Raw genomic sequence first — 18795 nt, forward strand, 5'->3', positions numbered from 1 at the left:
CAGAAGAAACTTGGCAGGGAGGGCAGCGTCATTTCCTTAATTCCTCTCACCTCCCTGAGGCTGCATCTTCACTTCAAAGGGCCAGACCCGGCTCTATTTACCTACAGCAACAGTCCTGCAAAGTGCTAACAAGGAATAAACTCATTTCCCAGTTCAAGGTAGGAGCAGAGATCTTACAAATATTTTCTTTTCACAGCAGCACCTTACACCAGCAGCTGCCTGAGCCCCCAACACAGAGGATGGCAGCACTGCCCCTCTACCTGAGGCACAAACCCAGAGCCACCCTCTCACAAAACCTTTACGAGCCAAACAACCACTAAACCAATTTCTTACTTCAAGCTTTTTATTTTTAAATCAGCCAGTGTGAATCCAGAGCACAAAGCACCCAACTCCTCAGCCAGTCAGGATACTTCTGAGCATCAACCACTCTTCATTCAGTAAATTAAAAGCCTCAGGTCTTCACAAACACAGGTCTCAGCTGGGCTGCATTAGCCGGACTCTGAACTGAATGAGGGAAGTTCAAGCACCTGATGATTTTAGGCAGGGACCAGAAGATGCCTTTTTCTTGGAGAAACCAGAGTTTGTGATTTGCTAATCGTTGAGTGTTTAATTGCAACCAGGCTACTGACAGTTCTTCCCCATATTTCCTACCCTCAAAAAAAAGGAGCTCTAGAGTTTACCTTTATCCTTCTAAACGCAATCAAATAGATCTGCAGATATCAGGAGTCTTGAGGAGAAAACCTGCCAGGTATTTCCAGCAGAGACTGCTGAGGGATCACCTTTTCAGTGTTCCAAGCATAGCAGAGCAAGGCAAGAGGCATTACAATTTTTAAGGAGCCCGAGGCTTTGGTTGGATTCTTGATCCCATTCTTCTCTTCCCCACCCCCCCCCTTTTTTTTTTTCTCCCAATTTTTCAGTTTTGTGCTGTTGTTATAATCTAATTGGAGAAGCTAAATGGAGATTAAATCACACCTGTCAGATATTTCTTCAAATTGCTTCCAGAAGGAGAGTCTTTGTGAAAAAACAGACAGCTCGGGCCGTTTCTTAGCTGGGCACAGGCTCCGTTTCCTTCTGAACCATTAGTGCTTCCTCACCTTTGACCCAGCACCCCTAGAATATAAAAGCAGAGACCCCAGGCTTGCTCTTGGCCTGTGGCTTTGATAGAGGAATATGGGAGTTCAGTGGGCTTTATTTTTGCTTTCCCAGGAGCAGGTGCTTCCTAGGAGATTTTATGCTTTGTAGAATCTCTCTTCCAAGGGTAAGCAGTATTCACTTATTAGGGTGCACCTCTCAAAGTGTGGCAGAGGGTTTGTTATTTGTTAAAACCAATCCGAGCACTGGGGAGCATCACAAGAAGTTGGTTTATGGATTGGGGCCCTTTTGTAGATCATCTGCTACCTGCCCTGAGAGGGGTCGGGGGGTGTATGTGCTCCCAGAGAGCCGGATCTCGGGTACGCACACCCCTTGAGGATGCTGAGTGAACACTCGCGGGGAGGCGAGTGGCTGCTGGATGTCCCTGTGAGCAGGTAGGAAAAGTCTTTCCTTGAGTGTGAGCAACTGCTTATGGATTATATATACATTTATATAAAAAGACAACTGCAGTCTTCCTGCAGCCAGCTTGGGCAAACTCAGGCTTGCCTTTGGGTGGGAGGTTTGATTCCTCACGAGTGAGCAGCGTTTATATTCCCCTTGTGCAGGGTGATTCCTTGCTCAGTTATTGCTGAAGATCAGCTGTTATGTGCTGCCTCGCTGCTCTGGCAGTTAGAGGGACCACATTTACTTTTATTCCTCCTAAACTGTTTCCTTGTCCCGCTCTACAGCAGCAGCAGTTGCTGTGTTTATTGTTGTTTAGGGGCAAATGGAATTATTCCTATCTATACCTTGGCCGTTAACACATCTGGAACACTGCGGTGTATAAAAGAAGTCAGTGATGATGCGTTCTTGTTTTATTTTACTGTGGAAGCTGTCTGCCAACAGGCAATTAGCAGAGTGGATGAGGTAGTGAAAAGTGAGCTCCTCTTCATGTCTTGCTGGGAGTTCACGCTGCTGCAGACAAACAGCTGTTGTTTTCCTCTGCTTTCCCCCTCCTGCCCCAGTATGTTTTGTAATATTCTTGGTTTTGTGACTGTAGAGGGTAATAGTACCTGTAACACATGGGAGAGCAAGTAAACCAGGCAGGTTTCTTATCAGCCGGAGCTGAACTCCCACATCTGAAATTGAGAAAACACTTTGCTTGGGGGATTTCTGCTGAAGATGCCTGGTGACAATGTCCCATCCCCTCCTTTGTGTCACAGCACACGCCTCCGGTCGTCCTCGGGGCATCCAGGGAGAAAGAGCCTGTGCAAAGGAAGGTCTGGAATGAACGAAATCAAATATGCATGTCTACCCATCCAGGCCCACAGCTTGGGGCTGGAATCCTTTCAGGGCACTGGCTGCTCTCCTCTATCATTTATTTTAAAATAAGCTGTGTGGAGCTGTAATTCAAGCTTTGCTTAGACAGCGAGTTTCAGAGACTTGGCATCCAAGGCTCTGGAGAACAGTCAGTTTTGTAGGTATCTTATAAACAGGTTTCAAGGGAGTTGTATTTTTCAGCATAAATCTGTTTAATAAATGAACGTGTAGACTTCCTATGCCCTTTGCAAGAATGACTTAGCTCCTGCTACTTCTAAGAAAAATATTCCCTTAATGTTCTTGTTGCTTTGCAACAGAAGAAGGCATCTGAAGTAAATATTTTTTTTCCACTAGAAATGTGCCTAAAAGCTCAAGGCTTTAGGAAGTAGTAAAGCATCACCAAAAATGATCAGAAGTTCAGGAGTTAAGCAAACAGAAGTAGAAAAGCCCGTTTTATTTGTAATGGAAACCTTGAACGTTATGGGCCGGACCATGGCCTGAACACATTAAAATCAGTTACCTCATGCTTACCAATGGGCAAAGAGAATCCAGGCTCTGGTGGGGACGGCAACAAAAACTGAGTGGTTTGGGCTGCTGAGCGGGCAGCTGGGTCTGCCTAGGAGAGGCTGGTGTTAGGCCAGGCCTGCAGGACCAAGGCAGAACGGGGAAGGTTTGATAGCTGTTGCTGGAATGTGTTGATGGGGGGAAAGGTCTGTAAAGGAAGGCTTGTGCTGACCGTAACTTTTGCTCATTTGAAGTGTGTGTGTGTCTTTTTTTTTTTTTTTTTTTCCCCTGTGACCCCACTGGTGTGGGAGCTGATTCTTGAGAAAAAAAATTTAAAACTTGATTCAGTCCATTGATGAAGCAGTTGTGGGCATAACGAAACGTTCCCAGAGTGAGCTGAAATCTTCACCTAACTGGGGAAAAAGCCACGTTGCTGAGGATTTGCCTTGACCAAGACTGGCCAAAGGTCACCTCTCTGGAGGAAGTCACGTTTCTTAGAAGGGCCAGATATTCCCTTTTCTTCCTCAGAGTAGCTGTGTGTCAGTCCCTGATGCTCTTGTTCAAGATAAAGCTGCCGTTGTGCTGCATCTGCTTTCTTCTGTAGCTGGAGGCTTTTCTGAATTGGTTTTGTTTTTTTCTTTCTAGACTTAAGCAGAAAGGCATGTTAAATGCTTTTTATGACTCTCCAGCCATAAGCTGCAGGCATCTGACATTAAACCAAACGGAGACACGGGGGGAAGTGGGTTTTCGGAAATAATCCCTGTAAAAGCAAAGGCTGAGGCACACGGAGCGTGAGCGCCTGTAAAGTTCCCCGACTTTCCAGCGAGTGCCAACTAAAGAGGGAGACTTCATCTCGCTGGGTGCCAGCCAAGATCAGAGGAGTTCGGAGCGAGGCAGCGTGCGGCCGCCTTGCAACCGGAGCCCGAGCCCAGGGCTGCCAGCATGGGGTTCACAGGAAGGGAATTTCCACCAGGTTTTGTTTTTATTGACAATAGTGCGAAGTGCCAGATGAAATTATCTTTGGGTGAAGATGAGGCTGAGTCCTCCTTCACAAACACACCATCCCGACTTGATTTTAACCTCGCTGTGGCTTCTAATAATGTGACATCATTCAGGGGCCAAGCTTGTCTTTCTCTGAACTGCTGCTTCTGCCTTCAGCATTGCTTGTCTCGGGTAGGATAATCTCCTTCTTCCTGTGTGAATTAGGAGGAGCAGCAGAAGAGGGGCCCCTAGACCATCCCGACTCCAAACAAAACACCGCTGCAAATAACCCTCTTCCCTCCCCTACTCTCTTCTCTCCACTGCTGCGGAACAAATGTTTTCATCTTGGGGTGAAAAGATGGTGCGGGGGCAGTCAGCCCACCAAAACCCCTCTCCAGGGTGGTGGTTACCTGGGGAAGGTCAAAGTGCTGTTTGCCAGGACTGGGGTGTGTTGAGGGAATATTCCCAGCTATTTTTTCTCGGCTGTTTTCCCATCTGGTCTGACAAGGCAAAGGTGACAAGGACCAATGTTCTGTTTCGCTTCAGCGCTCTCCCCGCTTCAGCTGAAGGTGTTGTCCACAATATGGAAATGCTTTAATTCCAAGTGTCCAAACACAGCCAGTGCAAACCTCAGGAAGGTGAAAGGGGGAGAGGAATCTTCCAGGTTCTTTGTGATTTATTCTGGAGCAACTGATTGTAAATGGTTGCGAGCTTGTTGGAGGAAAAAAAAAAAGCCTGTTGTAGACAAGGCTGCAGCGGGCACGGATTTCTTCCTTACCTCTTTGTTGAAAAGTCTTCTTTGATGCTGAAGGCTTGCAAACAACAGCTCTGCTCCACCTCGGAGCTGGCTGCGTTTCAGCAGCAGTGGGTGTTATGAAATTCCTGCATTTTTAACGCTGATGTATACGCTGCTTCCCATCGAAAGCTCTGGCTGTTCGCTGGAGCTGTAGGAGCGGTGGTGGTGGTGTTTTGTTGTACTCCAGGGAGTGCTCCTCACTGAGGGTCTGGGAATCTCTGGGCCAGTTGGGACTTGGGAAGTATTAATTTGAGCAACTGGTTTTCTGCAGAGATCTGCTGGGGGGGGAGAGGATGACATGACTCCTTCCAGAAGGGTTTTTAACATTCCTGGGATTCCAGGAGAGGGGTCTTGGAGGAAAAAAAAAAAAACCTTCAGATTGTCATCTGTAGGAACAGTCACAGCTACGAGCCTTAAAGGAAAATATTGGCTTTAGGCTTGTTTGAAAACGCAAAATCTACTAAAACAATTAACTTCACTTTGAAAAATAGAAGTGTGATAAAGGGGAGGCAACCATCTGTTGTCTTTGGAAATGTTTCTCTACCAATTCTCTGCTGGGCACCAGAATGTGATCAGATCTGCTGGCTGCATCAAGATCAGGTTACTGGAGACTCCGAGAAGCCTTTTCTGCTTGGGGGGACAAGGCTGCACAACACCCTACGAGCCCCTTTGGAACTGGTGGAAACGGGGAACCTCATGGAGTGACTGGAGGGGAAGGGGGGAGACAGAGGGGCTGGACAGGATGGGTGTCTGGTCTCCTTGGTCCTGCCTGTAGCTTGTCCACAAATACCGTTGTGGGAAGATACCTGAGCTCAGTCTGTAGGAAATCACTCCATGGTGGCAAAAGCTGATGTGAGGCTTTCAGGTGGAATGATTTTTGACTTTGCTGGTAGCGCCCTGACAGGGCGTGTCAGACCCAAACTCATGCAGGTTGTATGGCTAGAGATGAACTAAATGGGTCTTGGTTCTTTCAAATATCCCCAGAACCTGAAAACACACAGAATCCCAAACTTCTGTTATGCAGAGAGGTCAAGTGTTGTTTTTTGGTTTTGTTTTTTTTTTTTCCTAGACAAAGGGATTAGAAAAACTGATATTAATGTCAAGACATTGAAACCTGAAATATTCTCTCCCCCCACATACACAAGCAGACACTGTTTGGGACAGGTTTATGCGAGTCTGACGGTTCTTGTATCCCCCCTTGTCCCCACTCTGGTGTGTGGGGACTGAGTTGCAAAAGTGCTTCTGACCCTTCGTCAGCCCCGGGTGCTCGGAACTCGCTGGGTCTGTCTGACGTGTGCCGAGCTATTGTGACGGACTGTTGACACTTCAGCTGAAACCAGTTATGCTGGGCTGTTTCCCTGATCGCTCTGGGTGTTTCTGTATGAAACCATCGCCTCTAAAACACTTGCTCAGAGCTGCCTTGGAACCTTAAAGAAACGAGTAAATCAAAAGTATTTTTAGACTGCTGCCATCCCAAACTGCACGTGCAGCTTTGTGACTGCCCGAAGCCTATCGAAGCCAAATGGTTGCTCTGACCTGGGTTTGACTCCTGGTGCACAGGCGTGGAGCGTTGGCTCAGCGACTTAAAACCATTGTTGGCAGCACAAGTGCTGGAGCGGCCCAAAAGCGGGGCTGGAAAAGCTGGGGGGAGCTGTTTTATTGCAGCTTGGATTTGGGTCTCTTTGGTCTCAAATTAATAATGTAACCAAAAGGATAATAAATACCTCGTGGGAAGGTGAAGGATCTGCCCTGTGTCACTTTAAGATGCTTCAAATTTGAAATGGCTTCTCGTACCTGTAATATCTGTCTAGTTGCAGTAAGGACTTCTGGCTCGCTGTGTTCTTGGGAACTTGGATGTTTTCTGTGAAAGCAAGCTTGTTAACTATAGATTTTTTTTTTTTTTCCAAGAAAAGATACTCTGGGATACCTGTTAGTACAACTTTTTGCTGCTTCTAAAAACGCATATGGAAATCCTGGGGAGGGCCCCTGTGTCTTGTGGGTGGCATCATCAGTCTGAAGGTGTGCAATTTGTAAGCGGGTGGCAATGATGGGCTCTTTCTGAGTTTTTTGAGCCCTCCTGAGCTTTCTGGTGTGACTCTGCCCTTTGGAAGGCTGCAGGGGGTAGGGGCAGAGTTTAGGGAGCCTGGTGCAATGTTCAGGTTTTGCAGGACTCTGTAGTTTTTCCCCCCTGCTATCTCAGCCTGGCCTGGTGACCCGTCTTGTCTTCTGCCCGTGTCACTGCTGCTCTGCTTCCACCGACTGCCTGCCCGGCTCTGTTAATGTGTCCTTGGCTCCTCGGCCCTATCTCCTTCCCCTTTGTGCTGGGCTCTTTGTAAATCCCCTGCCTGTTTTACATAACACTGCCGGGCTCTGCCAGGCTCTCCGGTGGATCTGACTGGCAGCAGATTAGGGTGATGCCTGGTGATAACATTGTTCCTTGGGAAACCCATGATGGTAGGAGGAGGGTGGGAGAGTAGGAAACTGGAGTCGAATGGAAATTGCTGGGGCCTTTGCAAGAGCAGCAGGCATAAATCAAAATGAAGGGATGCTGTGAACTCGATGGGTTTTTTCCTTCATAACTTGTGCAGCTCTGCTTTGTTAGCCCTAAGCACGCAGCTGGTATTTGCACAGGGCTTAGCAGGTGAGATCATCTCAGATGTCTCAAGGACTAGCTAGACTGACATATCATAAACATGAGCTCTCTTTCTAGCAGTGATACGTTTTTGCCAAGTTATAGCAGGAAAATCCTTTCTGCTCCGTGCCTCAGTTTCCCTTTGTGTCTTATGGCATCTCTTCCTCCTCCTGGTTTCTTCCCCATTTCAGGGTTTCTTGCGTGGCTGTGGAGGGCCAGATCCTGACCTGCCAGCCCACTTGAGGTGTGGGTGCTGTAGCTGGAGGCTGTGAACCAGCCTTCTGGTGCCAAGGCACGACAGCTCCTCCACCGTGGGATCACACCTGGGCAGTGGGAGGATCCACGCTCCTCCTGCGGTGGGGCGAAGGCTCTGGGGCAGCAGGCGAGCGTGGGAGAACCAGTACGGCAGGAGCACTGGGACCAGAGGGTGCCAGTTCCCACAGAGCAGCACCTTGCCGCTGGGATCGGAGCTAACTCGTTCCAGCCAGAACCGGAGATGCTCGGAAAGAGGCTCCGGCCTCCGAGAAGGCAGCGAGGACTCGGGTTACAGCTCCGGGGGCTCCGGGAAGGACCCGCCTAGGGGAGGACCCAAGGAGGGACGGGCTCGTCGGAGCCCTTGCAAACTTGCCTCCCGGGAGCCAGTGTTTCCGAGCGGTCCGTGATGGATTCTGGGGCTGGAACGCTTGTCTGAAACTTTCCTGTAAGGCACTTGGCGCTTTTTTTTTTTTTTTTTTTTTTTTTCTCCTTGGAAAGAATCTCTGCGCTCCAAAGATGGGGATCTCCTCGCTGGATAACTGCCCGGGTGTCCTGTGGTGGGGAGACCAACGCTGAGTGTCAGGTTTGGATGTGGTGCTTGTGCTTTCAGGTAAGATCAACTCTTTTTTTTTTTTTTTTTTTTTTTTTTTGAGTAAAAGGTTGTACTGTTTGTGGCTTCAAAATACAGCAGTGCTTTGGGTGTTTGGCCACGTAAATCCGTGTGCCGTGGACATGGGGAGAACAGGTTGGATTTGGGTCCCTGTGAGCCTTTATAGAGCCATTGTTCTGGCTTGATTGACGCTGATTGTGGTTATTAGTGGGAGCATAAATTCAGCCATTCATCCCCCTTCACCTCCACACTACGCTGCCTGGCGGTTTGTTAACAAGTGTTGAATGTCTTCCCGGCTCTCCAGGAGCTGACTAGCATTTTCCACTTTTGCAAGCAAGAGGAAATGGGAGAAGGGAGGACACTTACACCTTTACTTTCTGTGTTAGAGGACTCTGAACTTGGGAACCCGGGGCAGTAATTAACCGAGTAAGAAGGGAGACAGACGGTGTATGCGTATGGATAACGCTTGGCGAGGAGAAAAGATTAATTCCGTGCTGATTTTTTGTGTAGTGCTTCCTACCAAACTGCCAAAGCTGTATTTGATTTTAAGGGCTGGAGAGACTTGGGCAGAGTTTGAGGTAGCGTGATTAGAGAAGAGGTTCTCGTGTTTGTGTATTGCTCAAGGAAAGGGGCTGCCGAATTGTTGCAGCGCGTAACTAGAGGCTTGTTTTACTGAGTAAACAATGCTAGTAGGGAAAAATCTTGTCAGATCCTGCTGGGGAGTGTAAGGCCACAGAAGGGGGTTGCTCGGACACTGAACAATAGACTCATCCAGCTCCTTTGTGCATCATGGCACCAGCCTGACTTTCTATCTGCTTGCTGCTGTGGGCAGGGTGTTCCCCTTTCCCCGGCACTGCCTGGTGAATTCTGATTTGTGACATTGTCTGCCCTTGATGCCAAGCTCCAGGGTCGGTTTTCTAATTGCAGGGTAGCAGTGAAGTGGTGCAGGAGGTCCCAGAACCAGTCACCACCCTTAACCTGTCAGTCCCTCCTGGACCCCACCCAGCGCAGGGCACTGCTCGGGATCAGGTTGTAACCTACGCGCATCTGGGAGGGATTTGCAACTCTCAAACTTCTCCCTGGGCTCTGACCGGGTCTTGCCTAAAGAAGCATTTCAGACCTTGTCATTAAGGACAAATGCTGAGGGATTGTTCCTCTGGCTCAGTGTTACCCGTGCAGAACACAGCTCCTTTGTGGGTCCACCCAGCTCTAATCCCCATCCCAGTAAACTCCCATTGAACCAGTACTTGCATAATGCTCTCAAAGTTTGCTGTTTGCCAGGAGGAAGTTTATGGGACCTGTCATAGCTGTGGAATCTTTAATATATGCAACAAAATAAGCTTGGTCTCCATAACTTCGTGGCAATTTTAAAGCTACTCTTACCTGGATTAAATATGTCTTGGGTGTCAGCTCAGAAATTGGTGAGAATAAGACCTAGATCCATTCACACATTATTTCACTGTAGTGTTTTAACGTTCCTGAAAAATGCAGTCATAGTGTGAGCTTTGTGCTACACTTGAATTCTGTTACGATCTTCATTGTAGCAGTAAAACTTTTATAACTGAGGGGGGAACACTTGTGCTACTCCAGCGAAAATGTGAATGGGATTAAATGGCATTTGGCTTGTTCAGAGGCTGGACAATATTTAGAGGTCTCCAAACCCTGATACCACTTCAGATTCTCTCCTTTCCCCCTCTTTCTTCCCTGGGCATCCACAGGTGTAATCTTAAAAAGGCGATTTACCTAACTTCAGCAGCTATTTCCTTATTGCTTTGGGATTAAAGGTTTCAAAACCGTTTTGAGGAAACTGTTTTGCATGAGAAAGGCCCGGATTTGGATTTGGTGCCTGCCCAGATACACCCTGTGAAGGTGGTCACTACCTGCCTGTGATTCACAGCCAGTTTGGGCTGTTTTGGGCTTGTTTCCCTTCCTCCTTCCCCCACCACTTTCCCCTGTTCAAGCCAAACACTCCCCAGTTACCTGCCGGGTCACCACACGGTATCTCTTGGGACCCCACTTGGGTGTTTTTGGCCCCTGTTCTGCGCTTGGACCTCACGACCCCGGAGCAGCCCAAAGCTCAGGATCTACAAACATCCCAGGAGCTGAAAAGAGAGGAAAGATGGACTTGGGACATAGCACTAGCCTGCGACTCCATCCCCTGGGGCAGCATCTGCTGCCTCCTTTTCCTTTTTTCCCCACCAATATTTGTAAAAAATAATAATTCCTTATTCAGCAGACCTTAAAGCACATGTGTTCAGCTTTCTCACCCTGCTGTAGAGACACTCACGTGCCGCAGCAGGCCGATGCAGAGCCCATCAGGCAGCGGAGATCAAAAGTTCAGCTCCAGGTAAAACAGGGTTTCCCGGCACAACCACCCTGTTTGCACAACTCGGCGTGGGTGCAGGCAGCGGTGGGTGCGGTGCAGGTGAGGATAAACCCTGCCTGCACCTCCCTGGGACTAACAGCAGCCTCAAGAGCTCCTGCTGCAGCGTCCCGGAAAACTGCTGCCTCCAGAGTGGAGGAACACGCAGTTAATGAAAGGCCCTGAGCTGTGTTTTGGTTTTATAGGGGGGGTTTAAAGTGAATTGTGAGTCAGGCGTTTGGGGTTTTCTCCCTGTCTGAAGAGGACTGTGCTCTTGCTGTGTGGTCTGCGTTAAGCTCGCTCTAAAATGCGGATGACAGCCGAGCTGGTGAGAGGACGGGGAGAACCAGGGATTCCATGTGCAGAGCACACCAGGGTAAGGAAAAACTGGGTCATTTTTCAGCACCTCAGTGCCGCAGGGAAGGAGGCTCCAAACTGGGTTTGCCCATCCCGGCGGGGCCCGTGGCCAGCCCTGACCAGAGGTTTCCAGGCTCTTGGTTAGGGAAGGAACACGAACATCTGCTGTGGGGTGTAATGCTCAGGCTGCTGCTTGTCCCTCCGGTTTGTTTGCGGTGCTGTATTTTTTTTTTTATGCTGTCATTTTTTTTTTTTAGTGGACAAGTAACACGAGTCAATTACCAGGTTTAAATTCTGACTCTGTAAGGTAAAATATCCTTTAACTTAACGTGCTGCTGCATGCTTGGCTGTCTGTAGGACAGGAAGTTAGATTACCAGAGGTGCTTTGCAAATGAAGACTTCACATCGTGATCCAGGTGAGCAGCTTGTCTGGTCTTGCTCCCAGCAATGCCCAGTGTGTCAAAGAAATGTAAAAAGTCCTTCCTGAGGCATAAAGATCTTTTCCTGTCAAGTTTTTCTACTGAGTTCAGGGAGTTTTTGAATTGCAGCCTTGTTCCAGACCTGGAAGGGAAGAAGGGAGTTGCTTCCCTTGTTGCCCAGGTGAGTTGCTGGGTGACACTGGGTGCTGACTGGCCGGTGGTTGTGTAGCCTGGAAGTGCTGCCGGATTTCCAGGTGATCCCACTCTTCCAGAGATCCAGCCCCGGGGTTGTATGTGCTGACTTTGTGCCGCTGTTGACTTTTCTGGGCTGAGGAGTTTGTTTCTGCCCAGGTCTATGTGCTCTTTGCCTCTTGGCAAAGTTTGGGGGACGCTCACCTGTTGTGGAAGGATTGGGAAGAGCTGCCTGCGGAGCGGTGTTCGGAAGCAGCTGAGCATTACCCTGAGCAATAAAACTGCTGGGGAAGGATGAGCTGCTCACTGAACCAGGAGCTGGAGTCCTGGGGACTGCAACAGCTGCAGAGGCTCCCAGTCTTCATCAGAGCCTTGTTTAGTGACTGACTGATAAACCCTCTTTGCTGCCGTTTTGTTTTTACATTTCTGAAGTAGGACATCTGGGACAACAAGAATAGTTTTGTCTGCTGTCCCCATGAAGCTGCGTGGGCTGGACAGGGAGAATCTCTTATCAGATCTGGCAAACCTTATTTCTTCCCATGAACATTCAAGTCTTCGCTGCATCCTCACTATGTCTTTGAGGACAGATGAGGACTCAGCCTGTGAGACGTGTAGTTCTGTCTTTGAGTCCAGAAGTAGTTTCCTGTTGCTTGTGTGGTTGTTTGTGTGTTTCAAGCTCTTCCCCACCTCCAGCTGTGTCAAGGGCATTATCATAAGGCTCAGCACCTCCCTGGTTTGTAGTAGTTGTGTGTGCAGGCACGAGCTAACGCTACTCTCGTCCCTCTTTAGGACAGCAGCGATGAAGCACTGTTTTTACAATGAGACTGTGGGGTTCTTCTACAACAACAGCCGCAAAGAACTGACCACGTACTGGAGGACGAAGGATGTGCTGGTGGTGGCCCTGGGCCTGACGGTGAGTGTCATCGTGCTCCTGACTAACCTGCTGGTCATCACCGCTATCATCATCAACCGCCGTTTCCACTACCCCATCTACTACCTGCTGGGGAACTTGGCAGCTGCCGACCTCTTCGCTGGCATCGCGTACATGTTTCTCATGTTCCACACGGGGCCCAGGACAGCAGAGCTCTCCCTGAAGACCTGGTTCATCCGTCAGAGTCTGCTGGACACCAGCTTGACAGCCTCTGTGGTGAACCTGCTGGCAATCGCTGTAGAAAGGCACCAGACTGTGTTCACCATGCAGTTACACAGCAAAATGTCCAACCAGCGGGTGATGATCCTCATCTTCTGTATTTGGGTCACGGCCCTGCTCCTGGGGCTCATCCCGTCCTACGGCTGGCACTGCCTCTGTGCCCTGGAGAAGTGCTCCAGCATGGCACCGCTCTACAGCAGGAGCTACCTGACCTTCTGGGCCATCTCCAACCTGGTCATCTTCCTCATCATGGTGGTTGTCTACACGCACATCTTCATCTACGTCAAAAGGAAGATGACACGGATGTCCAAGCACACCAGCTTCCACCCCCGCTACAAGGAGACCATGATCAGCCTTGTCAAGACGGTCACTATTATCCTGAGTAAGTCCCCTTGCTCTTGTCAAACCTAAATGATGCTTTGGGCTGTGTGGGGTTGGTGAGGGACAACGGGGAGCGCTGGGTGGGGACGTTCTGCTGCCCTCTCTGAAGCTGCTGGGGCGGTGGTTGGGTTTGGCTGCTGAGGAGCTTGGCAGTTTCAGGACTCTGCATGAATTCCGAGTGAGCTGTAGTGGGTGGGAGTGACCTGGCAGGGGGGAGACCTCTCCTGAGTCTCTTGCCCTCTGAGATGGCCGCTCCTCTGCTCAGCAGAGCCTAGAGGATCTGTTAGTAGTGGGGCATGGTAATACCCGGCTGCTGCAAGTGCAGGTGCTTTGGGCACAGAAGTGGCTCTTTTATCTGCTCACCTCCACTCTGCTTCCTCCATGGAAGGGTGGCAGGGAATTAGGAGCTATAGCTGGGCCTTAGTCCAGCAGCACCACTTGGTACATCCTTTATTAAAGAGCTGGGAGAGGTTTGGGGCAGATGTTACAAGGTGATGGGGAAAGAATGAAGGAGTTGCCTCCAAATTCCGTGCTGTTGACTGGAACAAAGCACTGAACTCTGTTCAGATTTTTTTTTTTGAGCAGCTCAGTACCAGGGCACAATCTGCTCGGATAAATACACCCCTGGAAGCTCTCAGCTCTTAGCTCGAGCTGCTCCCTGTGAGCACGGGATCTCCAGCAGAGCACTAACTGTCTGTCAGGCTGTCTGCATCCAGTCTGTCGTGCAGATAGGGGCAGAGCAGTAACTGGAAGTGATCGGCGCTGAGGCTCTGCCTCTCCAGAATATTTAACTTTGGTTAAGCTCATCTAACAGCGGAGGCTGCTGCATCCCTTGTGCTTCCAACAGCCGATCGCTCCACGATTTCTTTAATCTGTTTTTGCCTCGTGCTTTAATGGTCTAACAACTTTTCTTTGAAGTGAAATAAATCAACACGCTCAGATCTTCCGCAACCCAACCCGACGCTGGGCTTACGGTCACAACCTCTTGCAAATCTTTCCTGATAAGCACAGAATTTGCTCCGTCAGGGAAACCTTGTGGCTGCAAACAAAGGCTACTCCCTTGTGAACTGGTGCTGACGGAGTGGGGCTCAGCAGGGGAGGGGAGCAGAGGGGTGGGAGCAGGATGGGGGGGTTGGCTTGGTGTGTCCCTGCTCGGGGCTTGCCGGCTCCTGTTGCAACTTGTGAGCGTCGAAACCGGAGTTTTCTGCCCGTTCCTGCCTTTCCTGTGATGTCTTCCCCCACCTCGCAATCTCTCCATCTCCTGCGTGCAGCTGGGAGCTCATTGCTGCCTTGGAGCTGATCAGATGCTGCACAGAGTCAGTGGGGCTGAAGAACGATTTACTTCATATATTTTGCACAGTCCCCAGTGGAGGGAAAAGGTTTTTTTGTTCCCTTTTTCTTCCTGAACAGTATCAGAGGATCACCCCGTGGTGTCGACAGGATCATTTAATTTTATGGGGCTTCACACCATCAGCTGGAAGAGGGTTGGCAGGGTGGGGGTGCTGCTGAGGACAGTTGTTTTGGGAGATCCCTTTCCTCTCAGTGTCCCCCCTCCTGGCTTGGCCTGCCTGCCTTTGTCCCCTGCCTTGGGAGGGAAGAGCTCGGCTCGGAGGAGGCTCCCAAGTGCTGCTGTGGCTTTGCAGGGAGTTGGGACTGGTGACTGAGGACGGACAGAGTGGAGAGGAGCCCAGTGTGGAGGTTAAGGGAGGATGAGGACTCATCAGGCCTCTGGGACTCCTGGAATCCGAGGGGTTTCCCCTTCCTCTGCGGAGCAGTGCCGGAGGGAAGCAGCAGTCAGTTCTGTACAGGTCCCTTGTGTGGGAGGGAATTGCTCAACTCGGGGAAAATACCTTTCTGTTCAGACTCAGCGTTCAGAGAGTCTGCAGAGGGTTTTCTCCCTCCCTGTGAAAGTCCGGGTGTAATTCCTTCTCCACCCTCGTTCCCGAGCCTTCTGCAAACTTGGACTTTGCACAGAGGAATATTTTGTGCCTTATGCATCCGAGGGTGTAGCTGGTGAGTGTGCGAGGCAGCGGAGGGTGCGGTAGGAGCTGTCTGTGGGTGCTGCTTCATCACAAGGCCAGCCTGGCTGCGGTGGATAATCCTGCAGGTCCTGGGCATTAAGAACAGGTCTAGGACCTGACCTGGAAACCAACCACCAGTCCAAGGTACATTTGGAAACTAGTAGCAGGTTTTACCACAGACCAGCTGAGTGACACAGGATGTGATGGTGACCAAACCGCGGGGCAGAGTCGTTTGTGACCATGTGGTGTTGGATTATTAAGAGTTCAGGTGGCTTCCTGAATACTTTAGCTTCTATTAAGGAGCAGGAAATCAGGTGGATTTGCAGGCGAAAGAAATTTTAGTTACCTCTTTTTGGTTTTCCCCTCTCATTTTCAGTCTGCCTCTGGCTTTACTTAGTGCTGCTGGGAGCCAGGCTCCAGAAAATCTGCCTTGCCTTGTGGTTGCTGAAAACCTGGCTTAAAAAAAATTACATCACTAAACAAGGGAGTCCCTTTCCCACAGGCTCACTCAAAATAGAAGTATTGGACCTTCCTTCATGACAGCCAGGAATCTGTTTTGTGTATTTGCTAAATTTAAACGGGGCAGAGCTGTGTCTGCAAGTGTGGGGAGAGCTGCCTGGCCCCGACGTGGCGGCTGCTGTGGTGACCACCTGGGAGCAGGAGTTGCTTAAACAAAAAGGGTTACACGGTGCAGTGACCTGAAATCAGCGGGGAGCCCTCCTGGAAACCCAGGAGATCCCTCCCACGTGTTCCTTTGACTTTTCCTCCATGCAGCATTTCACTCGGTGACAGCTTTCAATTCAGCCTCTCAGTTTTGGTGCAGCTCTTCTGGCTGTTGCTCTTTCCTGAGAGATGTTTTTCAGTGAAGGGTGTAGCTGCGAAGTTTCCCAGCAAGTCTTGTTCTCTTCCAGCCTTTCCCAGAAGACACAGCAGGGTGCAGCTCCTGTGCCTTAAGACACAACCCTATGCATGACCTCCAGCAGCACTGTTGGGCGAGTGCTCCCTTTACGTCAGCCTTCAAATCGCGACTGTAAGAAAGGGGTTTAGGAGCTGCAGGCACCTCCTACTCTGTCATGCAAACCAGTAATTACCCTTTTGCCAAGGAGCTTTGCAGGTGGTGGCAAGAATGTAGTATGAGCCCGAGTGAATCAGTGGTGGACTCTGTCCAGCTCGGGCCTGCTGTTGGCCAGCCCGTTGCTCAGCTATTTTCTGCTCAACGTTTAATTGTGTGAGAGATTTCATCAGCCTGCCCGAAGTGTTGGCCAGGATTTTTAACTCATGCTGTTAACTAAACCCCCATAAACTGTATGGGCGGTGGAGATTATTTAGTTCAAGATGTATCACTCTGACTCTTTCCTAATTTTATGGCCTGTTCCCCTTTTTTTGGAAGGAATGGCGCATAAATAGGAAACATGGATGTTTTATCTTTGCTCTCTAAATGCAACGATGGGATGAGGGGGGGAAGTGGAAGTACTTGCAAGTGTTGTTCTGAGTGAATGGGGTTGGGGGAAGCCGTTGTCTCCATTTTTACTATTTGCTGGTTGGATCTTTGGTCTTCCTCCAAAGCAGAAATACAGAGTGAAACTAGTTGTTTTTCTTTCTTCCCATTTTAACTTTTTTTTTTTTTCACAAGATAAATCACCAGTGATCCCATCTTGCTGGTGAGTGACTGGGCAGGGCCAGCAACCTGCTTTTTCTCTAACAGGGGTTCTTCTCTCCCCAGGTGCTTTTGTTATCTGCTGGACTCCAGGACAAGTTGTGCTCCTCCTGGATGGCTTGGGCTGCAAGAGCTGCAACGTTCTAGCGGTGGAGAAATACGTCCTTTTGCTGGCAGAGATCAATTCGTTGATAAACGCTATTGTCTACTCTTACAGGGACAACGAGATGCGTAGCACCTTCCGGAGGATCCTCTGTTTTGTCTGTTACAGGAATTCTAAATACACCCCCACGGTGGTGAAGTTGAACACCACAGACCGCAGGACACTTTCTCAGAACGGGCACTTTACCGTGGATTCCTCCATTTAGCTCTTGATCGGTGAGACCAGCACGGCGCTGAGCAGCGCCTGCTTGGGGTGAAGAGCAGAGGCCAGGAGCGACCTGCTTCTAAAGCAGTACAGACTTTTTTTTTACGTGCTCAAGCATCAATATTTCTCTAGAATACCCATCATGGATGAAGGACAAGATGTTTTTAAGGAACTGCTGGATGGTGCGTTATTTAGGCCAGACATACTTTTTGAGTCGCGTTGTTATTAAAGACTGCTATTTCTAATGCAAAGTTGATTTAATTTGGCAGCATCTAGGAGGATGCGATGTGCAACAGGAATCTCACGTGATCTCTCAACGAGCAAAGTATTTTCTCAGTACTTCAGTATTACTGCCTTCAGAACTAGTCGTTGCAGCGGTAGCGTACTCCAAAGAGCTCTTCAGCTTTTACGTGTTGCTTCCTAAACAGAGCTGCTTAGTGCTTCCCCAGAGAGCCTTAATCCGGTCGTGTTCCACGTGCTTCAGAAGGAATATTCTTCTTAAGGCCTCTTCCGAGAGGAATCTGTTTGAATTGCTTCCTGAGAAGCAGATTCCTGCTTTCTGAAGCGTCTGTTGTTGAATTTTAAAGTATTCCGGGCTTTTGGAGGATGCTTTAGGAGCATCCTAATTCTTTCCTAAAATGGAGAGTGGTGCTGTAACTAACTGCAGTTGTGTTTGTGTTCTGCTAAGTGATACCATGTGGGTTATTCACAAGTTCATTGCCTATTCATAAACCATCCCTCCACTCGCTGAAAGCCCTTGGGGACAGGTTTAGGTTAGATTCCAAGGCGATCAGTATTTTTGCCTTGGGTTTTAATGTGCAGTTTTGTACCTTTGCCCAAATAATGTGTTAACCGTCTGTTTTGAATGTAGTCTTGCTCTCAGCAAAGCACCATTAACAAATTAGCAGTATTAATTAATATTAGTGCACGTAGGAGCTAGTTTTCTGAGTAAGTCCACTTGCTGCATCTGACACGGTGTTAACTGTCACCCTGGATTGGGAGGCCACGGCTGGAGGGCAGAGGCTCTGCTGGTTGGAAGAATATTCACAGCTGAGAAACTGGAAATACTTCTCCAGATTTCTTTCTCTTTCACACTGTTAAATTTTAACAGCGTGAACGTGCCTGTGACAGTCCAAAATCCAGAGTGAGTTGTTTATCTTGGGCTTCTGTGAGAGCAGGGAGAGGCCAACAGAAGGCAGGTTTTGGAATATTGTCTAAATTTTTAATTTCAGAGGTTTTTATTAAAGGGCGCTGCTCTGTCTGATCAGCTGCTTGGCTGATCCCTTCAGCTGACTGTGCAGAGGAGACAATGTGCTGGAGGCATTGTAACTCAAATCTGTGTGGATGGACTTTTTCTGGAAAAAATGGTCAGGAAGTGAGTGTTAAGGTGACAGTCTCCTGATTGACTAACACAGTCTTGGAATATGGTTCCTGTCTCTGTGTCCCAGAGACTTTTTGAATAAATACTTTTTTGTCCTGGGTTTTAGAAAAGATGACTTGGAATTTTTCCCCTGTTTCCCCATTTGGAAGCCCTGGGAAAAGTGTCATCCTCCAGAGGTGTGTGGTGATGCTGGGAGGGCGGGAGGGACCCCAGTCTTGGTGCTTGTGGCCACTGTGGCTCGTGGTGCAGTGGCCCTGCTGCTGATCTGCCTTCTAGGTGGGTTGTCTCCGAGGTGCTCACAGGGCTCTACAGCTCTGGCTGGGGGGGCTGTAGCCTCCA

At 49.3% G+C, this 18795-nt stretch overlaps 1 protein-coding gene across 1 annotated transcript; it reads left to right on the forward strand.

Moving 5' to 3' along the window:
• The first annotated feature begins 8107 nt into the window (after positions 1–8107).
• LPAR2 (lysophosphatidic acid receptor 2) lies at positions 8108–18487 on the forward strand. Its single transcript, XM_074930074.1, has 3 exons — positions 8108–8169; positions 12289–13031; positions 16775–18487. The coding sequence occupies exons 2-3, from the start codon at positions 12299–12301 to the stop codon at positions 17074–17076; spliced, it is 1035 nt and encodes a 344-aa protein (XP_074786175.1). The 5' UTR covers positions 8108–8169; positions 12289–12298; the 3' UTR covers positions 17077–18487.
• The last annotated feature ends 308 nt before the right edge of the window (positions 18488–18795 follow it).

The sequence above is a fragment of the Athene noctua genome, chromosome 31 (assembly GCF_965140245.1).
Source record: "Athene noctua chromosome 31, bAthNoc1.hap1.1, whole genome shotgun sequence".
Classification (NCBI taxonomy): domain Eukaryota; kingdom Metazoa; phylum Chordata; class Aves; order Strigiformes; family Strigidae; genus Athene; species Athene noctua.